The 23785-nt window shown below is 60.3% G+C and overlaps 2 protein-coding genes across 18 annotated transcripts in view; one reads left to right on the top strand and one right to left on the bottom strand.

Moving 5' to 3' along the window:
* The window catches only part of TMEM94 (transmembrane protein 94), a 33103-nt gene extending 23824 nt beyond the window's left edge, over nt 1-9279 (top strand). For 3 of the 15 annotated variants that reach the window (XM_014839775.3, XM_044744580.2, XM_014839773.3), the window contains 22 exons: nt 114-170; nt 452-556; nt 669-833; nt 1076-1285; nt 1797-2112; nt 2424-2597; nt 2977-3079; nt 3201-3418; nt 4156-4337; nt 4426-4564; nt 4823-4938; nt 5065-5164; nt 5502-5610; nt 5843-6032; nt 6260-6337; nt 6637-6722; nt 6984-7065; nt 7369-7517; nt 7607-7701; nt 7808-7901; nt 8088-8258; nt 8437-9279. In XM_014839775.3, the coding sequence (XP_014695261.1) occupies nt 114-170; nt 452-556; nt 669-833; nt 1076-1285; nt 1797-2112; nt 2424-2597; nt 2977-3079; nt 3201-3418; nt 4156-4337; nt 4426-4564; nt 4823-4938; nt 5065-5164; nt 5502-5610; nt 5843-6032; nt 6260-6337; nt 6637-6722; nt 6984-7065; nt 7369-7517; nt 7607-7701; nt 7808-7901; nt 8088-8258; nt 8437-8509 (3012 nt within the window). In that variant the 3' untranslated portion in view covers nt 8510-9279. The remainder of the gene's footprint in view (nt 1-113; nt 171-451; nt 557-668; nt 834-1075; nt 1286-1796; nt 2113-2423; nt 2598-2976; nt 3080-3200; nt 3419-4155; nt 4338-4425; nt 4565-4822; nt 4939-5064; nt 5165-5501; nt 5611-5842; nt 6033-6259; nt 6338-6636; nt 6723-6983; nt 7066-7368; nt 7518-7606; nt 7702-7807; nt 7902-8087; nt 8259-8436) is intronic. The other 12 variants (XM_044744582.2, XM_070483618.1, XM_014839774.3 and 9 more) reach the window with 7 other exon arrangements.
* CASKIN2 (CASK interacting protein 2) lies at nt 9246-23355 on the bottom strand. Of its 3 annotated transcripts, none has more exons than XM_014839784.3 (20): nt 23210-23355; nt 21539-22081; nt 17411-17462; nt 16785-16882; nt 16204-16349; nt 16007-16102; nt 15790-15920; nt 15499-15607; nt 15070-15178; nt 14747-14841; nt 14045-14306; nt 13803-13924; nt 13654-13714; nt 13452-13543; nt 13145-13255; nt 12966-13067; nt 12722-12860; nt 11092-12564; nt 10778-11000; nt 9246-10339 (listed from the first exon to the last, which is right to left on the bottom strand). In XM_014839784.3, exons 2-20 carry the CDS (start codon nt 21630-21632, stop codon nt 10249-10251), a joined length of 3606 nt encoding a protein of 1201 aa, XP_014695270.2. In that variant the 5' UTR covers nt 21633-22081; nt 23210-23355; the 3' UTR covers nt 9246-10248. The 3 variants fall into 3 exon arrangements, with proteins under 3 accessions (XP_014695270.2, XP_014695269.2, XP_070339723.1); XM_014839783.3 differs by having other exon boundaries at nt 21539-22039; nt 23210-23345; XM_070483622.1 differs by lacking the exons at nt 21539-22081; nt 23210-23355 and adding an exon at nt 17567-17666.
* Between the last annotated feature and the right edge of the window lie 430 nt (nt 23356-23785).

Here is a 23785-nt window from a genome sequence, read left to right on the forward strand (position 1 = left end):
TGTCCTTTACCAAAGGTGCTGGGAGCCTTTTCAGTGTGGGCCCCCCCACCCCTGAGAGGCCTGTGTGAGGTGGCATTTTCCTCCCTGAGGCTCACACCCTCTTCTCCGTGCAGCTGGCCAAGTTCTCAGAGGATACTCTCAGCAGCTATACAGAAGCTGTCTCCTCTCAGGTACACTCACCAGGGATGGATTCCGCCCTGGGCCCCTGTAGCCACCAACCTGGGCTCCCTCAGGCCCCTTCTGGAACCCTGGGACTCCCCTACTTTATGGCCTTCAAGCCTCCGTCCAGGCTCTTGGAGCCCCCAGTCCGCCCGTCTCACATGGACAAATGCCTCTCCACCCCAACTTCCTGGCACCCCCTGGACTGTTCCCTCTTTTGGCCCCAGAAGCCATCTCTAGGGAAATGCAGCTGAGCCCCAGATGGCCTCACAGACTTTCTGTCTCCCACCAGGAAATGCTACGCTGCATTTGGGGCCACTTCCTGAGGGTGATCCAGGGGACGTCGCCCACGCTGAGCCACAGCTCTAGCCTGCTGCACAGCTTGGGCTCTGTCACGGTGAGGGCAGGCCCTGCGGGAGGGTGTCTTGGTGGCCGTCTGCCATTTAAGTGGCCCCTGGGCAGTTTGGGGAATGCCAAACCCCCTTCCTCATCCCCATCTCTCCCTGCAGGTCCTGTGCTGTGTGGACAAACAGGGGATCCTGTCTTGGCCAAACCCCAGCCCAGAGACAGTGCTGTTCTTCAGCGGGAAGGTGGAGCCCCCACACAGCAGCCATGAGGACCTAACGGATGACCTCTCCACCCGCTCCTTCTGCCACCCCGAGGTAGAGGAGGAGGTATGGCTGGCTGCTGGGGGCCCAGCTGTGGGCCTGGCCGTTTGGCCCTTGGTGCCTGGCCCATGGCCTCAGGGAGGGTGGGGCTAGGAGGAGAAGGAGGGCTCAGGCACCATTAGGATCTGCCTGAGCAGTTCAGGCGGAGCCACTCGACAAGGCAGTGAGGGGACATAACTGCCCTGCCTTCCTGGTCCATGGCAGCTGTCGGGACCCTGGTCCGAGGCCTGGCTCCTTGTTCTCCTCAGCCCCATGAACGAGATGCCCTCCTGGCTGGCTCCCTGAACACTACCCTGCACCTTTCCAATGAGCAGGAGCGTGGCGACTGGCCTGGCGATGGTCCCAAGCCCCCTGAATCCTATTCCCACCACAAAGCACATGGCCGCAGCAAGCACCTGTCCGGCTCCAATGTGAGCTTCAGCAGGGACACAGAGGGTGGTGAAGAAGAGCCCAGCAAGGTGAGAGGAGAGGGGAGCTGCCACCTCAGTCAGCCACAGGGTGTCTTTGCCTCCCCTGCCGAAGGGGTGCAGCCCAGCCTGGATGGATGAAGCCGAAAGCACAGATGTCGCGGCTGTTCTCGGGCCTTCAGGCTTGGCCAGGCAGGACCACCTCCTGAGGCCTTGCCCAGGGCTCTTCCATGAAGTAGGCTCTTCCACCTTTCTGGGTCTCACTGATGGTAGTTGATTGGGGCAAGGCCCTTCTTCCTAGTCACGACCTTCTGAAGACAGGCAGCCAGTGGCTCCCTCTAAAATATTTTCCCCTGGCTACCTTCACTGTTTCCTCTTTAGTCTGGTCATCCCTCTTCTTAGGTATTGCCAGTCTCATTGGGCGTTGATACCAGAAGCAGACAGGAGCCCAGGAAGGACAGGAAGAGGATTTTGGGGAGAGTTGGGTTGATGAGCACTCAGGGACCACCCCCCTCACCCATCCCAGTCTGAGGCGCCCCTTGCCGCCCCGTGTTTCCCTCAGACCCAGCCTGGGCTGGAGGGCGAGCCCTACGAAGCAGAGGACTTTGTGTGCGACTACCACTTGGAGATGCTTAGCCTGTCGCAGGACCAGCAGAACCCCTCCTGCATCCAGTTCGATGACTCCAACTGGCAGCTCCACCTTACCTCCCTCAAGCCCCTAGGCCTCAACGTGCTGCTGAACCTGTGCAACGCCAGTGTCACGGAGCGGCTGTGCCGGTTCTCGGACCACCTGTGCAACATTGCCCTGCAGGAGAGCCACAGCGCCGTGCTGCCCGTGCACGTGCCCTGGGGCCTCTGCGAGCTCGCCCGCCTCATTGGTATGTGGCCGCTGGCAGGGTTGGCTGTTGGCCTCTTAGAAGACACCAGGCCCCCAACTCCAAACAGACCAGTGCCGGGCACGGCATTTGTCAAGAGCACCGTCAGCCCTTTTAGCTTGTGGTCGTCCCCTCTAACCAGGCACTGCTGTTTGACAGTGCTTCCTAATCTGGGAAGATAACTGATGATAGCACGGGAAGGTGGAGGGAACCAGTCCGGTCTGACTGGGTTTCTCTCCGCACCAGGGATGGAGGTGCAGTGGTGGGGCTTCCTCCCTCCCAGAGTCCCTGAGTTGCTGTCCCTCCTCTTGCAGGCTTCACTCCTGGGGCCAAGGAGCTCTTCAAGCAGGAGAACCACTTGGCACTCTACCGCCTCCCCAGTGCTGAGATGGTGAAGGAGACCTCACTGGGGAGGCTCTCCTGTGTCACCAAGCGGCGCCCCCCCCTCAGCCACATGATCAGCCTCTTCATCAAGGACACCACCACCAGTGAGCCTCCATATTTGGCCCTCAGCAAGCCAAACCTTCCAGGAGCTTGGCAGGGCGTGGCTCTTTTTAGGGAGCACTGGGCAGATGAGCACTAGATGGCTTCCCGAGACCTCAAATGTGGGAGGGATTGGATTTGGGGGCTGGGATGGTGGTGGCCACAGAGGGAAGGACTGTTTGAAGAACATGTGGTTTAATGCCAGCATTACCAGCCCAGCGGCATTCCGTACCCGCTTGCTCCCTGAGGCCTGGGGAGTTCCCACCCCCTCAGGGGCTCCTTAGCACCCTTCTCAAGGGTGGCATATGTTACCTGAGGTCAGAGTGAGGACAAGGGTGACTTGGGGGCTCATGATTTGGCCTTTCTCTCCCTCCACCCCCTCAGGCACAGAACAGATGCTGTCCCACGGCACAGCCGACGTGGTCTTGGAGGCCTGCACAGACTTCTGGGATGGAGCTGACATCTACCCTCTTTCGGGTTCTGACAGGTGTGTGAGGAAGCACATGCCAGTGGCAAGAGCAGTCAGCTCTGGCCATCTGCCTGCCTGGCTCACAGGCATGGGGCATACCAGGACCACTTGCCTCACTTCTGCCCTGCTTCCCTGGCAGGAAGAAAGTGCTGGATTTCTACCAGCGAGCCTGCCTGTCTGGTTACTGCTCTGCCTTCGCCTACAAGCCCATGAGCTGCGCCCTCTCCTCTCAGCTCAATGGCAAGTGCATCGAGCTGGTGCAGGCGCCTGGCCAGAGCAGCATCTTCACCATGTGCGAGCTGCCCAGCACCGTCCCCATCAAGCTGAGCACCCGCCGCAACAGCTGGAGCTCTGATGGTACCATGTGCGTCCGTCCCAGTGGGGGCCAGGAGCAGGGAGGGCTTCTGGAGGGCCATGGGATCAGTTGTAGCAGAGGGGACAGTGGGCACAACACAGGACCTGGAACACCACAGTGGTACTCACTATCTGGTGAGAGAGGCGAGTCCCTTAGTTTTCTCGTGTAGAACTAGGTTCTTAGTCTGCCCTCCTCACATGTTTATTGTGACTCTCCAGTGGGATAATGTATAGAAAAGCACTTTTTTGAAAGCTATAAAGCATGGCATTGAGAGAACGTTAGCATTCTTTGAATCAGACAGAAAGCCAGGTCACAGACCTGCTGGAACAGAGGGATCCAGAGTTCTACCCACCCCCACCCGCCCCCCGCCCCACTCTGCCAAACACACAGACTTCTGGGCTCTTATGACCCAAGAGACCATTGAAGCCATTGCTGAGGGTAGGGCCAGCCCTTTACCCCTGGACCAGGGCTGGGCTCTGTTGTTACTCCGTAGGATCATCACCTGACTGATGAGTACCTTTCATTGTCTTTTCTCCTGTGTTTGTTGGCTCCTTTACGTGTCTTGGCTGTGTGTGCACGCGTGGCTGTGTGTGTGTGGTCCCATGGGGCCTGCATGCTTATTGATTTGGGTGTGGCATCTGTGTGTGTGGCCCTGGGCTGCCTCCTGGAATCGCTGGTTCCTGGGTGTCCTGACTGGGCCGTGCGCTGGCCGGGCTTTGTGCCTTGTGCCCACCTGAAGAAGGGATCGGGGAGGTGCTGGAGAAGGAAGACTGCATGCAGGCCCTGAGCGGCCAGATCTTCATGGGCATGGTGTCCTCCCAGTACCAGGCCCGGCTGGACATCGTGCGCCTCATTGACGGGCTGGTCAATGCCTGCATCCGCTTCGTCTACTTCTCTTTGGAGGATGAGCTCAAAAGCAAGGTAGGGGGAGCCATCTCCCTCTGCCACCACTGACTTTCTCCCTGTGGGCTTTTGGGCCCATCTGTTCATTGCCATCTGCCTTTTGCAGGTGTTTGCAGAAAAGATGGGCCTGGAGACGGGCTGGAACTGCCACATCTCCCTCACACCGAATGGTGACATGCCTGGCTCTGAGATCCCCCCATCCAGCCCCAGCCATGCTGGCTCCCTGCATGATGACCTGAATCAGGGTGAGGGCAAAAGTTTGTGGTGGGGACAAGGTGGGCTTGGGAGGGTCCCCCTGCTTGGACCGCAGCTAGAAAGAGCCTCCGTGGATCCCTCCTGAAGGAGCATTCCCTTGGAAAATAGTTCTCATCTCCCTGCAGTAATGGTAGTCAACAGGGGAGGAGGAGAGACCTGGAGGCAGGAAATTCTGTGCCATCAGCAGGGCAAGGAAAGGCCCCCAGAAGGCTGGCCCCAAGGTGAGGGACAGGCTTTCATCCCAACAGTTTCCCGAGATGATGCAGAAGGGCTCCTCCTGATGGAAGAGGAAGGTCACTCAGACCTCATTAGCTTCCAGCCTACGGACAGTGACCTCCCCAGCTTCCTGGAGGACTGCAACCGGGTACGATGGGAGGGCCTGTGCCCCCACACTTCTGGAAGTGGCACATGGCTGGTCCAGGGCAGAGAAGGGAGGGTGGAGGGACCTTTCTCCCCAACCCTGAGGCCCTCGCATCTCTACTATCTCCAGGCCAAGCTGCCCCGGGGCATCCACCAGGTGCGGCCCCACCTGCAGAACATTGACAATGTGCCCTTGCTTGTGCCTCTCTTCACTGACTGTACCCCCGAGAGTGAGTACTGTGACCATGGTTACTCAGACAGCCTGGCCCCTTTTGCTGAGCACTGCCTAGGCTCTGGAGGGGATGTTGGTTTCCTATGCAGGATGCAGAGGAGCCTGGGCTAGGATGAGCTGGGGAATCCAGTGGGCTGGTGCCATCAGTGTGCCCATTCTAGGGAGTCAGAAGTGACAATAGTCATACAAGCTTCACGATACTGAGGGTAGGATGGTCCTAAAGAGGGGCCTGCTTGTCCTTGTCTCCTGTTCTCTTGTCCTCTGGTTCTCTGCCCAGCACCCCACATGGGGCTCTGCCTGCCTGATTCTTGTGTCCCCTGACTTTGCCCCCTCAGCCATGTGCGAGATGATCAAGATCATGCAGGAGTACGGGGAGGTGACCTGCTGCCTGGGTAGCTCTGCCAACCTGCGGAACAGCTGCCTTTTCCTCCAGAGTGACATCAGGTCAGGGCGACACCCTAGAGCTGGGGGCTGGCCTCTTCCTCCTGGAGACTTCAGACTCAGGCTTGCCTGGGGTTGGGGGCATATTCTGTGACTGATCTTGCCCTTATTAGGACAAAGGGACCTACCTGGGCATGGTGGGGAGAAAAGGGAGCAGGTGCTTGCTCAGTCCCAGGGGAGATAGGGTCTTTGTGGAGTGCTGCTGATGGGTATGCTCTCCCCCTACGCTGAGCAGCATTGCCCTGGACCCCCTGTACCCGTCCCGCTGCTCCTGGGAGACCTTTGGCTACGCCACAAGCACCAGCATGGCCCAGGCCTCGGACGGCCTTTCTCCCCTGCACCTCTCGGGACAGCTCAACAGCCTGCCCTGCTCTCTGACCTTTCGCCAAGAGGAGACCATCAGCATCATCCGGCTCATCGAGCAGGTTCGGACTCATGGGGAGGGGTGCAGGGCCTACCTGGGGTGGGGAGTGTGACCCAGGATCCATCTGGGTTCCCAAGGACTGGTTCACTTTCAAGTGGAGCCCTCCCAGCCAGTTTAGTTTACCTCCTCCCCTTCCTAGCAGGAGCATCTGGGGCATCTGGCTCTGGGCTGAAGCTTGTCAGCTGCAGGGCCTGAGAGAAGCCACAATCTGTCCCTCCTGGTCCCTAGGCTCGGCACGCCACCTATGGCATTCGCAAGTGCTTCCTCTTCCTGCTGCAATGCCAGTTGACTCTTGTGGTCATCCAGGTGAGGTGGGGCCAGCTGTGGCCAGCGGGCCTCCCCGCCCACTCCTGCACTCAACGGCCAGTAGAGTCTGAGGCGGGAAGCTGGGAGGAAGCAGTACAGCTGAGGGGGCCCCCAGAGCCTCTGTGGAACCCCTGGGCTTTTGGAGATGACCCCATCGGCAGGATAGTGTCCCTTCCTGCCCCAGCTCCTCTCAGCCAGAACATGAGTGTCTGTCTGGCCCGGGCAAGGCCACTCTGGTGCTCCCCACATCTTAGAATCTGCTAGAATCTAATTGTGCTTCCTGGGTTCTCCTGGCCTAGTTCCTCTCTTGCCTAGTCCAGCTGCCACCACTCCTGAGTACCACTGACATCCTGTGGCTGTCCTGCTTTTGCTACCCTCTGCTCAGGTAAGAGCCTGAGCGGCCCCTTTGTGCCCAGGCAGGTGGGGTTGGGATGTCACTGAGCATCTCTGAGGGTCCAGGTTCTGGGAGCCCTGCTCAGTGCTTACCTCCTCGGCACAGGAGGCCTCAGGGGGACTCTCCCCCTTTTCTCATCTCATCTCCCTACCAGACCTGACCTTATTCCCAAGACTCCCAAAGGCTTCCCACATGGGAACTGGGGGACAGAGGGTCACAGTCACCATCCTTTACCCAGTCTCTGCTTTTCAGCATCTCTCTGCTGGGGAAGCCCCCGCATAGCTCCATCATGTCTATGGCAACAGGGAAAAATCTTCAGTCCATTCCTAAGAAGGTAAGCAGCGTGGAGCCCCGTGAGTCTGGGCCTTTCCTGAGGAATGTGAGTGTGGAGGGGGCTGAGCTTTCGGAGAGAGAGCGATCAGGATGGGGTTTTTCCATCAAAATTTTCCCCAGACCAAAGGGGACATGGTCATGGTGGTACAGAGCTGGGAAAGACCCTTGCTGGGGCAGGCAGTCCCTGCTCCTATCCCCTGGGGCCTGCCCATTTACTGAAGAGCCTGTTGAATCCATGAAAAAGTCGGCCGGATGCCAGAGAGGCTGCTGCCATGGGAGTGATGGGCCTCCCTTCTTCCCGCAGACCCAGCATTACTTCCTGCTCTGCTTCTTGCTCAAGTTCAGCCTCACCATCAGCTCGTGCCTTATCTGCTTTGGCTTCACACTGCAGAGCTTCTGTGACAGCTCCCGGGCCCGCAACCTTACCAACTGCTCCTCCATCATGCTGCCCAGGTGGGTCCTGTCCCCTGGGGCTCCCCCAACACCCCCCAGTCCACTTCCCCGGGCCCAGAGGGGGCTGAGCCCACACGTTGCTTTGGCAGCCGTGCCGACACAGCTCCAGCCTGGTTTGATGACTTTGCCAATGGGCTGCTGACAGCTCAGAAACTCGCCGCTGCCCTGACTGTCCTGCACACCGGTGAGGGGGTCCAGGGAGGGTCCAATGGCAGCTGGTGGGGGTACCAAGGGGTGAGACCCAAGGCTGTGGGAAGTCTGACATCCCCCACTGACCCCATTTTCTCCAGTCTTCATTTCTATCACCCATGTGCATCGCACCAAGCCCCTGTGGAGAAAGAGCCCCTTGACGAATCTCTGGTGGGCTGTGACAGTGCCCGTGGTGTGAGTATCGCTTGGATGGAGGGCGGGAGGAGGGAGAAGAGCAGGAGCGGGCTTCAGCAGGGCTGATTTGAGGGTGGGATTAGGGCCAGAGGTTGAATGGTGCCTTCCTTGAGCTACTTGTACTGAGAAAAGCAGAGAAGGAAGCAAGAAGACCCAGGTTGACCCAGGCTGCCACCTTCTCTTAAGGCTGCTGGGGCAGGTGGTCCAGACGGCGGTGGACCTGCAGCTATGGACGCACAGGGATAGCCGCATCCACTTTGGCCTGGAGGATGTGCCTCTGCTGACTTGGCTCTTAGGCTGCCTCTCCCTGGTCCTTGTGGTGGTCACCAATGAGATCGTAAAACTGCATGAAATTCGGTAAGCCACCAGCAAGGCACTCCCTCTGGGCTCAAGCATGTTCCCTAAGCCTGTTACCTCCTGGGCATCATCTCACCACCTTCCCGCTGCCCATCCCTTCCTCTTCCTCTGGTGTCCTGCCCTGCCCCCTGGTCTGGGAGTCTGCACTAACCTGGACTTTAATCTCCTGCCCTACCAGAGTCCGGGTCCGCTACCAGAAGCGACAGAAGCTGCAGTTTGAAACCAAGCTGGGCATGAATTCTCCTTTCTGAGCCATTGGCCATGGTGGCCACAGTTGGCCTGGTCCTTGGGACTAAAGCCAGACCCATTTCTGAGTCTAGGGAGTTGGTATCATGAATGTTTCAGGGTTTGCTCTTGTGACCCCTGGCATTGGAGGCCCAGCTTTTAGTGTCAGATGCAGCTATTGTCCTGAGCCCTGGGGTTTATTGTGGAGGAGCTGACAAGCTGTGGCCTCGGCATCTGGACGTCCTGGTCTTGAATGTATGACCTCATGTGCTTAGTAGAGGGGCTGTTAGCCCCCTCCATCTGTGGGCTGCTGCCCTTCAGCATCCCCTAACCTAGCGCTCTCTGCCCTGGAGTCTCTGGGCAGAACCATAAACCCTGGGGCCAGAGCCTCCACTGTTTTTGGAAGAGCAGTGGCAGCAGCCGTGGGTGGCCTGGCCAGCTCTCAAGGCTGCTGTTGAAGGCAGCTGTAGTGGCACATCCCCCTTGCACGCCCTCATGCTGTCAAGCAGGGGCCTGGATGTGGCCGAGTACTTCCCCTCCCTCCCTTTATGGGGGAGCCTCACGCTGGGACCTGAAGATGGAGAAGAGCCCCTGTCTGCCTCGTCCCAGAACCTCTTCCTGTGCCTGCCTTCAAGCTGGCAGCAAGAGTCAGTCTTAGCTGAGGGCTCCTTCTAACCCCCAGCCCTAATTCTCCTGTGAGGATGTTTTTACTGGTGTATATTTTTACTGGAAATGAGCCTTTTAGGAATGAATGTAGACTGGTTCGTATTAAAACTTGTAAATTGCTTAAGAAAAACCTGTGGCTGGTTTCGGCCAGTGAGGGACCAGAAGGCGACGGGGGGAGGGCCCAAGTCTTCCTCTTTCCACGTTGGCGGGAGCCCTCATGTCCAGCTAAGGAGACCCCTGGACTCAGAGGTCCGTGGCACAGATCCAAACACACAGCCTGATCACGTGGAATGACACTTTCATTGGTGTTAGTTGGGGGAAGAGGTTAATGGTTACAGAGCTGGGGCCTGGGCCAACCAGGTCAGGCTTCCAGCCCCAAGGCAGGTGGTGGGCACTCTTGCTGTGGTCCGAAGCCCCTCCCCCACTGCGTCCTTTCAGTTATAGATAGAATAAATTCCATTTAAAATATATGCATTTCTCTCTGCTTAAAAAATAACATTTACAGTTGAAAAAGTTTGGACTTTGGAGATCTGTTTCAGGGATCTGTGAATACCACTGCCCCCATTCCCCCCAGCTTTGCCTCACTGAAGGCAGGCAGGGGCAGGAGCAGGGGCTGGCCTGGGCATTGCGACTGCCACCAAGCAGGCCCCTGGTGGCTTATTTACATGTCCTATGTACACCTGTGGGGACCTGGCCAGATGCATGGCTTCCTCCAGCCTCTCAGTGCCAGGACAGCACAGTGAGTAGCAAGAGGACCTTGGCACAGGGACTTGAGACACCGGAGGGGCAGAGAAAGCACCCTAGAAGCTCTGCCACCATCTCTCTCCCTTGGAAGGAAGCTCTTACCAGGGTCCCTGTCCAAGGGGTAGGGCTGTCCGATCAGATTACACACTGGGAGGGGGCTTTAAGAAGTCAGGTTCTCATAAGTCTCCGGCCCCCCGCGGGGGCTACCCCCCACTAGAGCTGCAGTACTGTGAGCTACTGGCTTGGAGGAGCAGGAGGGACCCTCCTAGAGTGGCAGGAGCTTCTGTGCTGGGGCAAAGGCAGTGGATGCTGCAGGTCATGGTGGGCACTGCTGAAGGTGACAGGCGGGTCTAGCTCAGTCCAGCATGGCATCCAGCTGGTCAGCCAGGGCATCGAACATGGTGCTGATGTCATCCAGAATGTGCTTGGTGGAAGTGCCAGGGGGGCTGCAGCAGGGGAAGGACTGGGTCAAATCAGCCAGCGGTTGCACCCTGCCAGCCCTGGGCAAGGGGGCTGTTACTAAGCACCTGCCTGGTTGGTGCCAAGCGCTTCCCGTGCATCTTCTTTTAATTCTCACAACCTCCCAAGTCAGTAGGAGTACCGTCCCTTTCTTACACACGAAAGCACTGGGGCTCAGAGGGGGAAGTGACTTCCCCAAGCTCACTTTCCTCGAAGTGGCAGCCACCAGGATTCCCCGCAGTCAGATCTGGGTGACTCCAGAACCTCGGTTCCTGCCATTCCAATAGGGACCTCCCCAGCCTGAGGACCTGCTTGCGAGGATCCTGTCCCCAACAATCCCAGGACGTCCGGGAAGGGGATCCTGGAGGAGCTGCTCCTAGCTGCCGCCACCTCTCTGTCCCTGCCCAGCACCCAGCACTCCTTACCCCTCTCGCTCCTCAGTGCCAATGCTCTTCTCTGCTGCCCGTAGCGCAGCTGCCAGGGATGAGCTGGTCTGCTCCAGTCTCTGCTGGGCCCGGCCTGAGCCCGTGGCCCCAGTGCTCTCCGGCCTTGGAGGGGGCACCGGGCGGGGGCCTGGCCGGGGAGCCAGCTTAGGGCCAGAAAATGCCAGCTGGGTGCAGGCCACAGACACAGGCTTAGGGGCTGTTCCTGCAGAGACAAAAAGGTTGGCTTGTGACTTGGCTGGGCTGGACACAGCGCCCGCAAACAATGCCCTCTCCCCACAGGCCCTGCCTCATACCTGCTCCAGGCACCTTGATGAGGGCCGCAGGGGGAGTTGGGGTCTCTGTCTCCCCATGCCGCCGATTGCCTGCTGAGTTTTCCAGAGTTGGCCCAGGGCAGGGGCACACGTGGGGCTGGGTTGGGGGGCTGGGGGAAAGAGGGGCTGGGGACCCTTGAGTTGGAAGGTTGGTAGGGTCAGGCCGAGGAGGGCTGGGAGAAGCTGAGGAGGGGGACTCGCTGGGGGTCTGGGAGGGCAGGGGGGCAGAAGAGCTGGGAATGGCACCAGCCACTCCAAAGGCTAGAAGTGCCGTCTGCAGGGGCTCTCTCTCGCGGCATTTGGGCCTCCGCTTAACAGTGTCTGACTCTGTGAGGTTGAAATCGAGGCCGGCAGGCACAGCCGTCTCCCGGGGTGGAGGGCCAGCTGGCTTTGGCCGCTGTTTGATAGTCAGGTTCCCCTCCTCTGCAAATGGTAGCCCTTCCCCTGAGCTGCCCCGAGATGGGGGTGTCCCCTCGGGCCCTGGCTCCTCCTCTGTGTCCGAAGCAGGCCCAGCTGGGGCAGGTGGGCCAGGGGGCTCCGATGGGCCCGTTGGTTCACTCAGTGTTCGTCTTCGGGGCCCCGCAGTCCCTTCCTTGGGCCCTGGGCTTCCATCCAATGGAGGCGGCTCCAGGGTGGGGCCAGAGACAGAACTGAGGCGTTTAGGGGGTGGGGGCGGTGGGCCTTTGCGACGGGCCCGCAGGGCAAAGGACTGGCTTCGGGGAGCCCCTCGAGTTGGGGTCGGGCTAGGGCTATTCCGGGCTAGGGCGCTGCGTCCTGGTCGCCGAGTAAGGGTGGCATAACTGCCCAAGGCACTGCCCACTGGCCCTTCGGCCTCCCCTTCTGCTTCCCCTTCGGCCGGCCCAGGGCGGCTCAGGCTGTGGGACCGGCGCTTGGGCCGAGGCGGGTCGGGAGGAGTGGCAGAGGGGCCAGCCAAGTAGGAGAAGGCCCGGGGTGGACCAGGAGGTGGCCCTGGGGCTGGGCTGGAGGGCGAGCTCTGCGGGTACATAAAAACATAAGCAGGGGGCCCCTGGCTAGGAAGTGGGGGACAAAGCTTAGGGGGTCTCTCTGTGCCCTCTGGAAGGTTCCTCTCCTGTGGGGTGCTGGGGTCTCCACCATTGGGCTGGGGGGCAGGCTGTTCCTGTGAGTGACCAGACCCTCGTGAGCGTGCTCCAATGCTCTCCTGGCTGGGGGAGCGGGCAGGGGGCAGGGGGAGTGGCTCGGGGCCACCCCCCGCCATGGCTGCCTGTAACTCTGGGCTCAGCTCACTGCCCTGAAAGGTCAGGAGGCGTGGACCAGCCGCAGCTGGGCCATCCCCATTCTCTAGTCCCTCGATGGCCATCAGCTCCGGGCCCCTGGCCAGCCGACAGCCACCTTCACCTGGGGCCTCCCCCTGGAGTAGGCCCCGCCGAAGCTCAGCCAGCCGCTTCACCCCCAGCATAAGCTTCTTCTGATGACCTAAGAGGGGGTGGATAGAGGTGGCAGGGTTAGCTGGGGCTGGGAAGGGTCTCCCCAGTCCCTCCCAGACCCCATTCTCTCTTCTGGGACTGGACCCTAAAAACATTTTGGAGACCCTTGGAGGCAGGTGGGAGCCCAGCCAGAAAGCTGTCCTCACCAAGCTTGTTGACGCCGATCTCCTGCAGCTCCTCCCAGGTGAGCTCGGCCACCAGCCCCATGGAGTCGTAGCCACTGCTCACCAAGTGCTTGTGGTACTGCGGCAGCCCCAGCGCACACAGCCACTCCAGCAAGTCCGCCTGGAAAAGCACCATGGTCGGAGCTGGCTCCCTGGCCAGCAGCGGCCCCCAAGCCAGGAAGGCACCGCGGCTGAGGGTGGGAGCCTATGCCGGCCGTCCACTCACTGGAATGTAGTTGGGCAGCCACTCGGCAATGCTGAGCTGGGCTATCTCTGAAGCGATCTTCTTCCTGTGCCCAGGCTTGGTCACCCCAATGGCCGTCAGATCCTGCCACACAGAGTTGTGCCATCAGGACCCCTCCTATGCCCGCTGGGCCCTCCACTGCCCTCCACTGTGGCACCTACCTCAGGCGTCATGCGGCTGATGGTTGGCACGTCGTAGCCAGCCTGCAGAAAATGGGTGGTGTAGCCCTCTAACTGGAACTCACTCAGCCAGTTATGAATGGCCTGAGCATCCTGTGGCATGGGGGAGGGGAGGTGAAGTTAACAGAGCTGAGTCTGCTGAGGAGGGGCCATGGCCACAGCCCAGCCATCTGCCCCAGAATCCCCTAAGGCCTGGCCTGAGCAAGAACTTAAGTCCATACTGAGGCCCATCCCACCCCCCGTCCTGGCCCACAGCCCACCCCCTACTGGGGGTCCTTCCCCTCCACACCTTCCCCTCCAGCAGCTGCTCCGGCCTCACATCCTGGGTGAAGAGCTGCTCCCCAGAGCGGTAGTTGGCCAGAGAGCGGTGACTCAGGTTGTCTTCGAGGAAGAGAAATGGAGTCAGAGGTGGCAGGATGATGCAGTGCCAAGCCCTCAGCCTCCCTGCCTGCACCTCTCCCAGCCCACCAGGCCCCATCTCCCCTTCCTACCTGCCAGGGATGGAGGGTGCAGTCCTGGCAGCACCTGGTCCTCTCCGGCAGAGGGCAGTGGCTGGAGACAGGGAAGGAGCTGATTCTATTTGGGGAATTGGCAGTAGGTGGAGGGTCTTGCCCCAGTCCCAACATCGCCTCCCTCCTACCTGGGCATTCTCAATAAGGAGGCCAGTGCCGTGGCCATTGGTGCCCTCGGAACTCTGCCCGCTGCCGGCACTGCGGATGCTGCCCACGCTGCCCTCGCTGCCCACGCTATTCCTGTCACCTGCTGCAGGGGCAAGAAGCAAAGGGGTTAGAGGCCCAGTTGGCGCTGCCAACAACTGATTGGCAGCTTGCCAAAGCTAGACACCCACCCCGGTGCCCAATGCTGACCTCCGGGAGGGTGTACCTGGGCTGTCTGGGCTGAGGCCCACCCGAGGGAGCTGGCCATAGGTAAGAGGGTGCAGGGGGTCGTCAGCAGGGGGCTGCGGTGTCCGGGAGAAGCCAGGGCGCAGGGGAGTGGGTGCAGAGGGGAGGCGGGCCGCAGGGACGCCCACCCGCTTGCTGACCACCTCGACGATGCCCGGGGGGAAGTAGCCCACACGGTCCGTGCCCCTCTGGCTCTCATGGATGTGGCCCTTCCAGCGGCCATCGGGATGCTGCTCAAGCACCTGTAGTAGATGGGGGGGGGGGGCTGTCGACAATGGTCCCTTCCTCGACCAAGCAAGGACCAGCAGCCAGCCCTGCAGCCACAGTTCAGCTCTTCCCCTACCCGCAAGAAGCTGGCCTCTGATGCTCAAGTTGGCCCACAGTTCTGCCCCTGCCATGAGCATCCAGCCCAATTCCCTGTGTGCATCCAGAGCAGACAGTCAGCCTGGGTTCAAATCCCAGCTCCAGTGCTTGCTGGCTATGTGGCCTTGGGCAAGTAACTTTAATTTCCCTAAGTCTCGATTTTGTCATCTCTAAAAAGGACATGGCGATAGTGCCAACTTTACCTGGATTTGGGAAGAATTCAATGAGATAGCGCACAGACCCTGGTCCACAGTAGGTGCCCAAGTAAGTGACAGCAATCATTAGTGTTCAAAAAGAAATGTCTGCCCCAGGTCCTCACCGTGATGACGTCCCCTGCCCGGACATTGAGGGCAGTGGGATCATGGAGGTTCCAGAAATCCTTGAGCGCTCTGACCTTGAGGATGCCCGAGGCCTCTAAGAGAAGACGGCGGGCAGGTGTCACCTGAGGGTCCTTATGGCATCTTCCCACCTCTCCTGTCCCCTTCATGACCCTTTCCCAGGTCCCTGCCTCATCATCCCTGCAGCACCTCCACCTGCCCAGCCCTGGGCCCAGAAGTGTGATATCCTGCTCCTGGACACCCACTCCTGCTCCACTTCCTGTACCTACCGGAGTGGTTCTGGAACCCTGGATCCCACACTCACCCCGCAGTAGCTGCTTGATCTCCCGGCTGGCCTGGGAGGTGGTGAACTGATTCACAATGTCCAGCGCAGTCTGGTTATACGTATTCCGAATGTTGACATCCACCCCACCCTGGGGGCACAGTGCAGAGTGAGCGTGCAGTGAGGGCTTTGCTCTGCTCGTCATTTACCCCAATCCTCACGAGGGAGGTACTACTTTCAAATTTTACAGATGAGGAAATGGCAGCTCAGAGACCAGGCTGAGGATGAGCTCAAGGTCGCTCGGCTAGTAAGAGGCAGACTGCGGCTCGAACCAGGTCGGTCTGCTCTCCAGCCACCCATGTAAAACACCACGGTTGCGGTGGACGCCCCCCTCCCGCGCCTCCCCAGCCAGTCTTGGCACTTGGCGGGGCTCAGTGTACACCTGCGGGCTGACCAGGTGCCCACACCCACCTCCAGGAGCAGCCGCACCACCTCGGTCTTGCCATACAGTGCAGCCTCGTGGAGCGCCGTGCCTGTCTTGGTCTGGCGGTTGATCTCAATCCCGGCTCTCAGGAGCTGCCTGCGGTTGGGAGGGCATGTCACAGGGGTGGGGTGGGGGCAGGAGAGGAAGCCGACTGCTGGGGGCTGGGAGAGCGATGCAGAACAAGGGTGAAGAGGGCAGCAGGGCAGGGCACTGAGGGGACATTGCCAGTGCCACTGAAGGGAAGAGGATGAGGAAGTGGGGGGCCTTTGGGCAGGTACCTGATGACCTCTCTGTGGCCATTCTTGGCAGCCAAGTGCAGGGGTGTGGTATAGTTGGGGTCACATGGGTCCTTGGCCTCGCCCTCCAGCAGTGCCACACATAAGTGGCTGTTCAGAAGCAGCTGGGCCACCTGCAGCAACCAGCACCCAGGTAGGGCCTCCTCCTGACACCCCACAGATACCCAGGACCCAGCACCCCAAGGGCGGTAGGCCTCACCTTGAGCCGCCCAAATTCACAGGCCAGATCCAGGGGCGTCTTCTTGGCTTTGTTGACCAGACACGGGTTGGACTGATGCTGGAGGAGCATTTCTGACTGGGGTGGGGGGAGCTGGGTGAGGGTCTGGCCTGGCCAACAGCCCACGCCAGCCCCGGCCCCCTGTCCCAGTGCCCCTGCGGGCAGGCAGGCTCACGTACCACCTCATAGTGTCCGTACTGGGCAGCCAAGTGCAGCGGGATCTGCCCGTCCAGCGACGCGGCATTGACAGCTGCAGAGGCCCGCAGTAGCAGCCTCACGGGCTCCAGCCGGCCCTGCCAGGCCGCGTAGTGCAGCGGCCGCATGCCTGCAGGAGGGAAGAGGTTTCTGAGGGAGGTCCTGGGACAGTGTCGGGTTGGGGAGGCAACTGAGCAGAGCCTAGAGCCACCCCAGCTGGAGGAGAGAGAGACCCAGGGGGAAGCATTGCTAGCTTCACCCGGGTTTGGTGAAGGTCTGGCTGTATGGGGTTGGAGCCAGAATCCCACTGTGCCCGCCACGGATCATCTGGTGACCTCATGACAGTGACATACCCTCTCTGAGCCTCAGCCTCCGCATCTGGATAATGGGATGTCAGTACCACCCACTACTCTAGAAGGCCATGAAGATTGAAGAGGTAAAGCATTTGCAAGCCCAGAGAAGCTGTTAGCTTCACATTGAACAGAACATCCCTTAGCATTGCTGTGAGGTAGCAGGAGTTAGCTCTGACCACAGGGTCTGGGTGGGAGGCATGCTGGGGTCTCACCATTGCTGTCCTTGATGTCAACGGTGGCCTGAGCCTCCAGCAGCAAGGCTATGAGCTCCAGGCTGCCCCCCAAGGCAGCATGGTGGAGAGCAGAGAACCTGGGGTGATGGGACACAAGGCAGGGGGCATCAATGAACAGTGCCGCACCCCTCAAATCCTGGTCTTCCACACCAGACCCGGCCAGGGGGCTGGCAGGGCTGAGAGACTTGCCCACTGCGCCCCTGCACCCCCACCCTGCCAGCCCTGCCGTGGGAGCGCAGAGCAGCCGGGCTGCAGCATAAAGGGCTCAGTGTCTGGGCTGAGAGGCCTGTTTGTCTGGCCTCCCTCATCTGGCCCAGGGGAGGGGGCCGTGGGAGCAGGAGCCTGAGGGCTCCTACCCTCCAGGGAGAAAAGGGGCCCCCTCAGAGAGGCACCAGGGCCCCCTTCCCTCACTCAGGGATAGCTCCACAGGCAGGTAGGCGGGCAGGACCCTCTCTCTCCCACCCAACATGGGCAGGGCCCACAGCTCTCAGCAAACACATTTCAAAGGCCAAGTATGAGAGGGGAAGGGACTCTGGGCCCCAGGTCTTTCCCCCTTGCCCCTCCCCCACCCCCAGCTCTCTGGAGGCATGGGGGCTCACACTCACCCATCAGCATCCTGGTAGTTGACGTTGAGTCTCTTTGTGGAGCCCAGGAGCTCTGGGGGTCAGAGCAGGAGGCATCAGGGCACCCTCAAATGATCTGCCCTCACCCGCGCCCTTAGTCAGTGCTCCCTTCCCACCCACCTCCAGAATCCAGCTGACCTCTTGGTGTGCAGGAAAGCACCTGCCCCATGGCCTGTTAGCCGTCCTGTCCCTATGGCTCCCCAGCCTGGCCTGCTGGCCCATCAGCTCGAGGGCTCCGAGTGCAGAGAACCACTGCAGCAGAGGCCCGGCTTCCCCGGGCCCCCAGCCCAGCTTGTTTATAGAGCCAAAGGGGGCAGGGAGGGGGGACTGGCGTGCTGTGCCCTCAATAGACAGGCCCACGAGTGCATGGTTAGCATTCCTGCCTGAATGGGCCAAGGAGGAGTCTCATTGTCCCACTGGGCGAGGGGGCTGGGAGAGAAGGGAGAGGGGCACTAGATGCTCGAGAGTGGAAGGGCAGATGCCAGGGCCAGACTCAAAGGCCACAATGTCCAGCCCTGGGACATCCTTGAGTAGGGCATGGTGGAGAAGGTGGTACCAGACAGACCTACCCCATGCCCCAGCTCTGCCATGTACTAACTGTGTGGTCTTGGGCAAGTCACGTAACCTCCCAGACTCAGTGTCCTCATCCATAAAATGGGCCAATCACAGAACCTGCTTACAAGTGTGTGAGTACCATGCCTAACCCCTGTCAGCATGCAAAAGACGGGAGCTACCACCACAGCCATCCTCACTTGTCAGCCATCATTATTAAGATGCTGTCCTCCAGCAAAGGCCCCTGTCAGGGGAGGAACTGCGGGCTCTGCACCCACATGCTCCTGGCAGAGATGTCCATGTCCCGGGCAAGGGTCTCTCTGCCGGGTGGTGGCAAGAGGAACTAGGGGCCGGGGCAGGATGCTGGTTCATCTCCCACTCAGGGACAGGAACAGGATTCATGCAGGTGTGCTCCAGGCATGAGCCAGAGCATGGGAGGGGGCGGTCCCTCGTGAGCGTTGGGGAGTGGAAGGGGAATGCCTGTCACAGGCTGCCCCTGCCTCCTGCTGGAACCCACCCCTGCTGTGAAGGAGGAGGCCTGGTTCAACCCTGCCGGGCAGGGTGCCAAGCATGCTGGTCCAGGCCTGCCCCCCAGGCCCTAGTGGGCCCCTGAATACCCCAGCAAGACAGGGCCTCATTCCAATAGGGAGGGCCCAACACTGCAGTGAGGAGCACGGGATGGGGAGGGAGATGATAGCCACACTTAAGGCTGAGCTGAATTACGAATTACGTTACTGCCGAAAAGGTAAATACAGAGCCAAGGAGTGACGAAGGAGGTAAGGGGGTGGCGGCACTACGAAGAGACACAGGCCTCCCCATCTTCCTCTAGCCCCCTTGGAAAGTCCTTGTCACACAGAACCACTCAGGGCAGTGGACAGAACAGGGGCTCTAGAAGCAGGAAGTGTGTGGTTCAAATTCTTCTCCCTCTTACTTGTGGTGAGACCTCAGCGAGCCACGGTCTCTCTCTGAAACTGAGTGAAGAGGACGAGGTCAGCAGGGAAGAGACACAGAAAGTCCTGCATCCCGCCCACCTTCCACCTGCTGCCAGGCTGGACACCCCGGGATGGGGCAACTCAGCGACGAGATGCAGCCCCTCCGGGGAGTGGCAGGACAACGTGACAGGAGGGACAGGAACAGGGGCAGGGACAAGCTGGGTGGCTGTTCTTTCCAGAACAATGGCCGGAAAGGCGGTGGGGGAGAGGCTCACAGTGACTGGGCTGGGGACCTTGGCGGGAGGGCGGAGGGTCCCGGTTCCTGGCACTGGATCCAGGCACTTCCCCTGGAGCACAATCTTCTTCCCAGGCCCGGCTCCGGGGGCGGGCGGGGTGGGGGGGGTGTCACTCCTGACTTAGGCAGAGGATGTGAGCTCAGTGGGCCACCCCCAGCCCACCCCATTTCCTCTGGCCAGAGAAGGAGACAGCTCAGAAAGGGAGTGGGGGAAGGAAGGAGAGAGGGCAGGGGCAAGGCCAGGGCAAGTGCGCCCCTCTCCTCCCAGCCACCTGCTCCCTGAAGAGGACCTGGGTGAGCAGGGAATGCTGGCCCCAAGCGACCAGACATCAGATGCAAGAAGCTGAGGAAGCATCTCTCTTTGGACAGCCAGAAAGCTCTAGCCACCCCCCAGAGGAAAAAGGGGAGCCCTGACCCCTCCCTCCTGGCAGTTTCCTTCGCCTCTCTGTGGTATGGAGCAGGAGTTCCCAGCTTCCTTTCTGAGAACTGCTTTAGAATCACCTGGAGAGCTGTCAAAATTGCAGAGTCCCAGGCTCTCCGGATGATTCTAATTCTGAGGGAAGACCAGGTAGTCCGCACTTTCAGAACAATCCCAGGTCATTCTGATGGGCAGCCAAGGGTCAGGGCACAGGCTTGTCTCTGATCTGCCACACAATGGCTGTGTGACCTTGGGCAAATCCCTAACCTTCTCTGAGTGTCAGTTTCCTCATCTGTAAAGTACATATAGAAATACCGATCTCACAGAGAACTGAGGGGATTACAATATTTGCAAATGCCACCTTGTGATCTCCTTTTTGTCATCAGTTTTCCCAAGACCCCGTCACTCTGTGCCTGTCCTGTCACTCTGTGCAAATCCCTTAGGGGCTGGGGAAAGGGACAGCTTCCCCCACAGACATTTCCCCCAGGGCACCTGGCTGCAAAGTTCCCGCCATCAGCCTCCAGACCGCACCCGCTTGCCCTCCCAAGGGCCTCACTTTGAGGCCCCAGGGCTGTGAGGCCAGCAGCAGCTCAACCAAGGCCCCACTGGGCAGGTCGCCAAAAACAACACAGAGGTGAGGGGAGGGGAGGAGTGGTTCCCACTCTTGGGCCTCCAGGGCCCTCTCCTGGGACCTCCTTAACACCTTCCCTCTCATTGTGCTCACCCTGGATACACTTCCCCAGGGCACAGAGACCCCCGCCACAGCTCCCTCTCCCTATACCCAGGTCTCTGCCCTGATGCCCAAGCCGGAGCAGCCTGTGGCTCCCAGGCCCTTAAAATCCTTCCTTCCGGCACTTGTGCTCACAGGTGTGGGTGGGGATAATTAAATGTCTTCAGGTAGCCTGAGGGGCTCTTTCCCTTGCACAGGACCAAGGTGTGTCTTGGGGCTAGAGCCCCAGCACTGGGGGGGGGGGGGGGGCAGGGGGACCCGCACGACCCCCCAGCCCCCCTTGCACAGTGTGATGCAGGAGCCACCTCCTGCCCCTGCTGTTCCAGGAACTCAAGGGGACAAGTCCAGTGTCCTCCTGGGATGGCCTGGAGAGCTGGCCCTGAAGCCCAGAGGTCTACTGTCCTTGGGGGTCTCACCACAGAGGTACGTAAGAGAAGGGGCTCAGGTGTGGCCACCCATGCATGGGCCCTCACAACCCTGTTAAGACCAGAGCCCCCAGGTTATGGAGAAACCTCCAGAAAACTAGCTTTGGCCACCGCCCCCCTGCCACCCTCCACCACCACCACTAGGGGACACTGGCAAATAGGTCAGGGGCAAAGGGGCTTTAGCAAGCAGTTAGATAGTGTTGAGCTTTGTCTTGAGCAGTAGAACTCTCTCTTTAGAGGTGTGTTACAGCATCCCCATTAAGCTAAGACACAAATGCAGAGACGCCCTGGTTGGGGGGAGGGGGGTGGCCGATGGAGCTCTAGCTGTTCAGTCTTTCCCAATCCACTGCCAGAAACCCCATGGCTCCAAAGAACACATCTGGAAAACCACCTGCTAGATGACAACCCCACAAGGGCAGGAATTTTGGTCTGTTTTATTCACAGCTGTGGCTCAGTGCTTAGAACAAAGCCTGGCACACAATAGGCATTCAATAAAAATTTGAATGAACGCACTTCAACTCTTCTACTTTACAGGTGAGGAAACTGAGGCCCAGAGAGGTTAAGTGATTTCCCTAAGGATGCACAGCAAGGGGGGGTCCCAACTTCCTCTCTGGCTCTCCCACACAGAGGCACTTGTACAGAACCAGACAGTCCTCCCACCCCAAGTCCCCAGATCACAGTGACCCCCAAGCCTCTCTCTTTGGCCTGAGCACTCAGAGAAGGGTCTCGGCTGGACAGTTGCTTCACCAAGTACTCACTTGTCTTAGAAGCCTTGACCTTAGCCACCAGTTTCTGCACACCAGTCACATCTCCGTTCTTGACAGCGAGAATCAGGTCCTGTTCACGACCCATTCTGGTCCCCAGGCTGGGCTCCAAGCTCAGGAGTCCAGGGCAGAGGCACGGAAACTGGTCTAAGCAGAGGTGTCAGAGCGCCATGCCTTGGCCCTTCGGAGGGTCAGGGGTGCCGGGGGAGGGCGTCTGGTGTCCCAGACAGTGGGCTTCTTGTCAGGCGCTTGACGGGTACTCCCTCAAGGTGCTTTGTGAGCTGCCGCCACAAGCAGGAAAGCCGATTGCTGAGTGGGTGGAGGCTGCGTGGAAATCTGGACGGATATCAGCTTGCAGCTTCCGATGGCCCCAGGATGGGCCAGGACTGGGCACACCAATCTTCCCAGAGTGAATCAGGAACACCAATGTCTACCCAGAGAGCAGCCAGCATTCCCTCGGGCCTTGGGCAGCTGCAGGCAACAGGTCTCAGGGGTCTGGAAAAGGTGCAGAGCCCCTGCTGAAGGCTGGGTCAGAGCCTGCAAGGGGCCCAAAGCAGGGCTCAGAGGACGAGCAGGACAGGGCCTCCATGGAGCCCCCAAACCATCCCGGCTGCCCTTTAGAGTCGAGGGAGAAGCCGAGCACTCAAGAGAGGAGGGAGCCACCATGAGTGAGAGGAGTGTTTGGAGGGGGGGAGGTGGTGTTCTGGGAGGGAGAGGCTGAGTCACTGAGGCCCCAGGGCACCTGGCAGCACCTCAACCTGGGGCAGGAGGGGCCCTGGCAGCACGACACACTGGGGCAGGCCGGGAGCAGCCTGTTCTCCACAGCCTGGGGCTCTGACACCCACAGACAACTGGTAGGCCAGGAGGTGGGGCCCAGGAGGGTCAACACAGGCAGCAAGGCAGGGGTCACTCCCAGACTCCTCCCTACCTAAGCTTTACTAGAATAGGTGGATGTCCTAGCCCCAGGGTTCCTTATGAATTCAGAGGGTGGAGTGGGGAAATTATGTCCCCCCGTTTCTGGCGGGGCTCTGCCTGCTGGACAGAAAAGCTTTACAGCACCTGTTGCTGACCCATCCTCACCCTTCGGGCGGGATGGGGAAGCAGCTGGGCAGAGAACAGAGACAAGAGCTGGGACACTGCTGGCAAATGGGGCCGCCCGGCCCCCCAAGCCTGAACTTGAGGCCCAGACCCTCGACTTTACAGCAGAAAAGCTTACGTCAGTTCCTCAGTGGCCGCAAGTTTGTTGCCCCAGTCCTGTGGCATGAGCCCCGCGCAGGCCTGGGGCCCTGGTTGGGGACCCCTCACTCCCAAAACGTCTCAAGCCCAACCCAGATGGCACTCCCGCTCATGGCCCGCGGCCGGCATTGGGGGAGGGCGCCCCTGGCAGTGCCTGGGGTCGGGCTGGCTCCCCCGCCCCCCGGAATGCCCGTCCCGCGCCGCGCAACCCCCCAACCCAGCCCAGCCCAGGCCGATCCCGGGAACAAAGCGGCGGGAGAGACCGGGACCGCCAAGCGCCGGAGAGATTGATGCGGGAGGACGGAATAAGGGGGCGCGAGGAGGACGGAAGAAGCAGAGAGACGGAGGCGCCCGCCGATCCCGCAAGAAAAGTTAGTTTGTGCCCGCCCTCAAGGGTACTGACCCCCAGCTCAGGCCCCACAGTCTCACCTCTCGCAGCCGCCCCGCCGCGGGTCCGGCTGGCCCTGCTCGGCCCCTGGCAGTCTGGAGGGTGGCTCCCACCGTCCCCCTTACCCCTTTTCTCCTCCTTCTCCTCCTTTTCCAAGGCCGGCTCGGCGCCTCCCGCAGGAAATCCCGCCCCTCCCCCCTCCCTCCCGCCGGATCGGGAGCGGAGGGACCGTCCCGGCCGCGCAGTCGGGCTGTCAGTCAGCGCGTGTGGCCCCGCCCCCACCCGAGCCAGGCCCCGCCCCTATCGCGCGCGTCCAGACCTGGGGCGCTGCCCGGTCAGCGCATGCGCCCAGGTGAAGCTAAGGGGGTTTGGGCGAGAGAGCGTACCACTGTGTCCTGGTGGTCGATCCTGGGCAACGTGGGGCTGTAGGGTTCAGACCCGAGGGCGAGATACTCTGGGTGTGACTGGGTGGGTGAGAATAAGTGATGTGAAGGGGTTTGGGAACTGAGACTCCAGGACCCCACTTGGGAAGCCCCCTTCCTCTTGGCCCCTCCCTCCTCCTGGGACTCCCGCAGCGACCTCCGCCCGCGGCCAGAGTCCTCGACCCACAGCCTCTG

The sequence above is a fragment of the Equus asinus genome, chromosome 13, assembly GCF_041296235.1.
Source record: "Equus asinus isolate D_3611 breed Donkey chromosome 13, EquAss-T2T_v2, whole genome shotgun sequence".
Classification (NCBI taxonomy): domain Eukaryota; kingdom Metazoa; phylum Chordata; class Mammalia; order Perissodactyla; family Equidae; genus Equus; species Equus asinus.

What these genes read in the sequence shown, in the direction of transcription:
- CASKIN2 (XM_014839784.3), bottom strand. Translation starts at nt 21,632, where the DNA reads ATGGGTCGTGAACAGGACCTGATTCTCGCTGTCAAGAACGGAGATGTG. An exon ending in AGTACGGACACTATGAGGTG is followed by an intron (nt 16,103 to 16,203) that starts GTACGTGAGCCT and finishes CCCCCACCCCAG; the next exon opens with TCAGAAATGCTCCTCCAGCA. An exon ending in GCACCCTCCATCCCTGGCAG is followed by an intron (nt 13,544 to 13,653) that starts GTAGGAAGGGGA and finishes TCTTCCTCGAAG; the next exon opens with ACAACCTGAGTCACCGCTCT.